The 6,794-nt window shown below is 35.8% G+C and overlaps 1 protein-coding gene across 1 annotated transcript; it reads right to left on the bottom strand.

Annotated features, from left to right (window-relative positions):
* Positions 1-810: 810 nt before the first annotated feature.
* LOC136065895 (uncharacterized) lies at positions 811-4,321 on the bottom strand. The gene is made up of 3 exons (XM_065769707.1): positions 4,200-4,321; positions 1,716-3,353; positions 811-1,591 (listed from the first exon to the last, which is right to left on the bottom strand). The coding sequence occupies exons 2-3, from the start codon at positions 3,347-3,349 to the stop codon at positions 967-969; spliced, it is 2,259 nt and encodes a 752-aa protein (XP_065625779.1). The 5' UTR covers positions 3,350-3,353; positions 4,200-4,321; the 3' UTR covers positions 811-966.
* Positions 4,322-6,794: the final 2,473 nt, after the last annotated feature.

Here is a 6,794-nt window from a genome sequence, read left to right as displayed (position 1 = left end):
AAAAAAAAAAAAAAAAAAAAAGAACCCACACCTGTAATCAAATTATGAGAGACACTATTGAGATGGTTCAGCTACAAGTCAGAGCATACTAATCCACCTAAAAGTAACCTCACTAATTATGATAAATTATAGATTTAAAACATATGTATGAAATGAATATTAGTGAACAGTACTGCAAAACTCAACCGTGGTCAGATGAATTCAGGTATGTGACAAATCACACTGATAGCTTTCTACAGATATCAGAGGGCAAATTGGATATTTCACCATCTACTTGCACCGTGCATTAACAATACTACCACATAACAAAGTTCAGTTTACTGTTCCATGCTAAAAACAAATGCACTACTCTCTGTTTATTTAGCACCAGTCCACAAGCACATTATAACAGGCAGCCAATATTGATAGTGAAAACTAGAAAATAAAGTATTTTACAAGAGTTCACAGCCTTAAGACTAACTCTGCTCATGTAAACTCCACTAATATCCAAACAGAATTTTGATCATAAAAACAATTATCTCACTGAATAGTAGTAAGTATTTCGGTGAGATATGACAAGGCCGAAGGTGCCAAAAGAACAAAAATAAAAAAACTCACACACACATATGGCAATGAAATTTTTGAAGTTCTAAAAAAATGAGTTTTATCTTTTAACGTTCAATGACCATGTTGCCAGAATTTGCAATTTGTTTGCTTAGCAATAAAGGAAAAATGAGGAAAACATTCTTTTTAAAATAACAAAAGAAATAGACAAAGACTCAATCATACATACCTAAAGCAATAAACAGCAGAAGGTGCAAAATGAAATACATGAACAAATAAATCAAAATTAATTGCATCTAAAAACCATTATAATACAGAACAGTACTTGACCCTATTAAAGTATCTAACTCCATATAAAGATATCACTATCAGAAATTCACTATCCATCACTCAATCAAGGAAAACAGATCATAAAAAGTAAAACTAAAAATTTCTTCCACTGGACCCCACTTTAATAGGCTCAACATCATAGCCATTTCTTGCATCAGCAAATACTTCAGCCTCCAACTCTGGTTCATCAAGTGAAAGACATGCAGTCTCAAGCATGCCAGCACCCTCAAATGATTCAAAAGCATCTCCTCCGACATCCCACATTTTGTTCTCTCCTTGCATGTATTGTGGACTTCTTCTTGACAAGAGACGAAGATTGGTATGCACAAATAGTAAATCTTCGGCAAATTTTGCATCTATATTGTTCCTCTTGATCGAATTTATAAACGAATATGTACTCCAATTCCTCTCACAGCAAGATAAGGAACAAGGTTGTCCAAGTAGTTTTATGGCTAAACTTTGTAGTTTGGGCGCTGAAGACCCATGGACAATCCACCAAATCTTTGGATCCATGATTCCTCTATCATGCGAGGAATCATGATCTCCAAACTTATCATACTTAGCTGCAAACTTTGCAAACTCAGTATTGACCTTTGTTCGCTCCTCAATATCTGGAAAATATCTTTTCATACATTTGTTCCTTTCACGAGAAATTTCTGCATCCCTATGGGGTGTAACACGGTTAGGAGCCTCATCAAGCCACATTCTGCTATAGTACCTAGAAAACAAGAAATGATAGCTCCTCGTAAGAAATCAATATAATACACTTATCCTTAGAGTATTGATCTAATTATGATTAAAAAACCTAACAAACATTAAGCATGTTGGAGCTCAGAATTCACCTTGGATTCAATGAATGTGCCAAGCAATGGAGAGGTGTGTGACTTTTGTCCCACCCATCAACTAGTATTTTGTGCACTGCAGAATAAAAGGTTGAATCCTCATCTTCCTGTGTCCCTTCATGTTGATATATAGCCACATTTACTCTTTCAATTGTCGAGTCCCACATATCATATACACAATGAAGAGAAGGCTTCTCTGCAATAGCAACCCTTAGCATTTGATATATGGGATCCATAAATGAAAGTATGTAATCAATCTTTTCCCACCATAAGTGATCTAGTACTTTTTCCTTCACAAATTGTGGCTTTTGAACACTATCAACTTCCAAACAAGCCCATCTATCACTATTAACCATGTTCTCAAGGTCACTTTTAATGAGTTTAAACCTTTTGAGCAAGACAATCATTGTGGCAAAGCGTGTATCTGCTATTGCAAGCATCTTCAAATTAGCAAACAGTTCAAAGATGACTGTTCTCATTGAGTGATGCATAATGAAATTTTTTACTACCATAGCATCTGCAATAATAGTTGTAATCCACCTACATTCATCATATGTAACATCTTTAGCCTCAGTGTCTTTTGCTTCACATATATTTTTTATAACAAGATTGATGCTTTCAACCACGCACGGCGTCCAAAAAATGTGTGGATATTGGGCCTCAACAAGCATTCCGGCAGCCCTACAAACAGGGGCATTGTTTGTTATCACTTGAACCACATTTTGGGGTCCAACCTCAGCAATGGTCTCCATAATCAAAACAGCAAGAAAATTTTCATCTTCATATTTACCTTCACAGTGAACGGCTCTCAAAAAAATTGGCCAATCTTCAGTTACTGCCATTAAACTTACAAACGGTCGCTCTTGTTCATCAGTCCATCCATCAATTACGATACTTACACCCTTCTCCTTCCATGTGTTTTTGATGGGTTCCAACAACCTCTCAATATTTGCTTTCTCTTTTTGAAGAAGTGTTGTCTTCAACATATTGATATCAGGAGGACAATAATTACTGATTAGATTTTCAGCAGCAAAAGAATATGCGCTTATGTAGTATGGATTTCGAGCAAATTGAAACGGCAAGCCCTCTGAATAGAACATCTTGGAAATCATAGCATCTAAGTGTTCCTTAGCCTCAAGAGTCGACGATTTCCCTACAATTGCACAATCTGCAGCCTTTCTTTTCTTTGGCTCTAAACTCTCCTGCCTAGATGAACCAATGGCAGATGCCCCAATGCCAGAACATGCACTAGAAGACCATGAGGTTGCATTAAAAGGAGGCGGCGGCGGTGGTGGCGGTGGTGGTGGTGGCGGCGGTGGCGGCAGTAGCAAAGGAACCAGTTCAAGGGGATTTTTTCTAACCTTCAGTTCAGCTTGATCCACTACCACTCTTTGCATTTCTTGAATATCTTGAGGTGTCACTTTGGAGCATCCTCGAATTCCTTGACCCGGTATTTTTAGCAAGTGAGACTTAACTCTAGTATATGACCCTTTAAAAATCAACTGACAATAACTGCATTGGAATTTACAATTCCCTCCCCCTACACCTATCTTGTCTATTTTCGTTACATACTTCCAAAGCGGGGAAATATCATCCTCAACCGTGGGAGTGCTACTACCAGCAACACAAGTCATATTCCTAAAACAATAGGTACAAGTTAATCCATTGACAACCAACTACACCATAAACATCAGACACAAACATTCACAAGCAACAATTAGAAACACAAATACTCCTCTATACCAAATTGTTAGCCCTCTATTCTATTTCGGGATGCCCAAAATGTAGTCTTCTTCGAAAAGCTAATAAATAAATTTCCTGACTACCCTTTTTACTTCATTCAAAAAGTGAATACCCCTCTTCCACTATAAATTAAAGAGGGTGAGTTTTCGAAAAGCGTATCTTTTCATTAAAAAGGCATTGCATAATTTGCATTAAACAATGTCCCCTTTAAAAATTTGAACTTTCTAAACTTGACCAACAATAGGGAGCAATCCTTAAGAGCTCCCGTCATACTTGGAAAAGCGGCTAAAAACACATGATAATTGGCAAATTTAGAGCTCCATAGAGCTATATTCACATCGTTTCAATCGTTCCAGAATGCATTACGCATTGCTTCCGAATTCTAAATCTACTGCATAGAATTTTGGGTCCTCCACCACCACCAACAACAACAACAGCAACAACAAGTTCTAAATTGACTAATTTTCATACCATGAATCATGCTCCTGAATTGACAACTCTAAGAACAAATTTTATCAACTCAATTCAGAATTTCTAGTGGTATTGAGAGAGAAAGAATACGTTTTTCTCAGATGGGTATCACAAACTTTAACAGAACAACAAACTTTGAGAAAAGAAATATTACAAAATAGTATAAAGATACAGAGACTCAAATCGATATTGAACGATGTACACAATAGAGAGTAGCTAAAAATTTGTAGAAAGAAAAATGAAAGAGAAGTTAGAAATAACATAAATCACCTTTAAAGGATTTTGTCTTCTTCTTTTCAATTGCTTGAGTGAGTCCAGCAGAAATGTTAAGGGTTTCGTTTTCCACTCATAAACCTCGCTACTTCAAGCGCCTTTTTTTTTTCTTCTTTTTTAACGCCTTCTATTAGTATTATATGGGAGTTTATGAAATAGACCCAGTTTTATTTTCTATTATTTTATAAAAGGCACTCGTATTTTACTTTAATTACAATAAAGTGCAAATCCTTTTTCCAATGTTCCACTATCAGTTGGTGTTGACTTCCGAGGGTATCTTTGGGAACGGATATAGATTAGCATTTAAGGACATATTTTGGGAGGAAGAGAAGAGAGCGGGGAAAGTTCCCTCCAATTATAAAAAGGTAGTATAACAATCGGATTAAGGGTGTCTCGTCCCGCCTCAAGAAGGGTGGCCTAGTGGTAAGGTTTCCGTGCACATGCACAATGATCTCTCATTCGAATCCTAGTGAGTATTGGAGATGAGAGATAGTAGCACTCATGCGTCGCACCCTATACTGCTAGCTCTCTTAGGGTGCTAGAGTGAGGTATGTGACATCCCAGTCACAATAACTATAACTCAATTCAACATTCTCTAGTGGAAGGTGTCCCTTTAGCCATACCCAAGAAGGTGAGTCACGCATGGTCGTCCTGCCCCCCCGCCCCTCCCCCCCGCCCCCCTCTTCCCACTCATCAAAAAAAAAAGAGTGTCTCATCCCCTCTTTATGATGAAGAGAACTCGTGTAAAGCTGTAGAGTAAGGTGGGTTTGATTCATTTGAGGCGAGTTTTAGGTATTTAACTATCCTTGTTGAATTGGCAAAATTAGATATTTAGTCGCTTATGTTGAATTGGCAAAATAATGTAAGATTTTAACTCGTATAATGTTTTGGTGCAAATTTGAAAAATATTTGGGGGGTTTGCGGAACAATATTAAATTCCAAACTCTTAATAGTGAAATCAACATAAATTGTGTACTCCTAGTACCGACATATGCTTATGTTGCTAGCAATTCCAGAATCCATATTGATGGGCTGAAAGGGACAACACTTTTGTACGTGATAGAGGCATAACAATGGAAATAATGAAAAAGAAAAAGTTATGTAGTTGGACAGTGTACTTTATACATTTTAATTTGGACCATGGATGCAAACCAACTTTCGATACACAATAGTGAAAGGATTTTTTTTGTTAAATATTTGTCCTTATCACCAAACCATAGTTAGAATTTAGTCAAGAAATCTTCTCAAAATTTAGAATATTTTGTTATTGTTATTAATGGAAGAACTAAAATATTGATTTTTTTCAAATATCAAGGGAAGAAAGTATTATTTTGTTTGTTGTGGAATATCATCCCCCATCCTCAAGGAATATTTGTGTAATTTATCATCTCTTTTATACCAATCCATTTCACTATTTTTGATTCTTACTATTTCCTATCCCGCACTTGGAAACAACGAGTATAGTAAGTTTATTAAATTTCTGATAATTATTATTTTTTTCTTGTTTTATCAAATAATTTTTCTTTGTCCTTCTCAAAAAAATATATATATATATATATATATTTCTTTGTCATTTTGTTATCATTAGATGGCAAGTCACAACAATTAACAAGAGGATCGCTTTCTGAAAATATAAGATGAGACACTTTTGTCTCTTGTGGATGCTTTGAAGAGAGAAATAGCTGCACTCTCATTCAGAGGTGTTGGCTCAATTTTAATTCAATCCAAGTCTATATGTTCTTAAGAGCCCTAGTATATGACTAATTGGCAAAAGCTTGAGGAAACCTTCATTCTCATTACTTTTTGAATTTTAGACACCAATTTTCTTTTTACAGTTTCTATGCATACCTCCCTTGTATCTTTCTCCCATTTTTCAGTAAAACTTTGCAACCTTAAAACGCCTAAACATTCCCATCCCCATCCTGGTGCATTCAACATGTGCAACCACCTACATAGTTTATTTGACTATTATAGTGCACATAGATTGAAGTGTTGAATGAGGCATCATCAAAGAGAAATGTAAAATAAATATATTGAACTGTCATATTAATCTATAAACAACAAAGTTGAGAATTGTTCCATTCCATTTCCTTATCCACTGCGCAACTAAATGTGTAATAAAAATGAGCTGCAGTATCTTCAATGAAAAATGCTGCAAATATAACTCCAATAGCAATCATCAATCATGAACCAGTCATCAAATATATCAATCATTCAAAACCTCCAGTGATGTTTTACAGATTTACAATGAGCTGCAACCATTCCTCCAAATGTAAGCGGGAAATTCTGTTAACACTCGGGACAAAAAGGCAAATAAAAAATTGCCTTGATGTTGGGAAACAAAATGGTAAAAAGAATCGAGGTAAAAAAAAATGTGGAACACCATATCACAATTATACAAAGCCATCTCTACCATTACAAACTTATAATACATGATATGTGGGAAACTCAAATTAATTACATTTAGCAAAAGTGAGATCAATGGAGGTCCATTAGGTTCCTAAAGGAGCTCTGTCGTCTGGGCCAGCTAGCATGATCTGCCAATTTAAGTGTTTGGAATCAATAACACAAGCAAGAAAAAAAGAATAGAGA

This window comes from Quercus suber, unplaced genomic scaffold (genome assembly GCF_002906115.3).
Source record: "Quercus suber isolate HL8 unplaced genomic scaffold, Cork oak 2.0 scaffold_1292, whole genome shotgun sequence".
Classification (NCBI taxonomy): domain Eukaryota; kingdom Viridiplantae; phylum Streptophyta; class Magnoliopsida; order Fagales; family Fagaceae; genus Quercus; species Quercus suber.
This window is presented reverse-complemented; position numbering and strand designations above follow the sequence as displayed.

Coding starts and splice junctions, on each gene's coding strand:
- LOC136065895 (XM_065769707.1), bottom strand. CDS start 3,349: ATGACTTGTGTTGCTGGTAGTAGCACTCCCACGGTTGAGGATGATATT. Junction 1,592..1,715: donor GCACATTCATTGAATCCAAG/GTGAATTCTGAG, acceptor CTTGTTTTCTAG/GTACTATAGCAGAATGTGGC.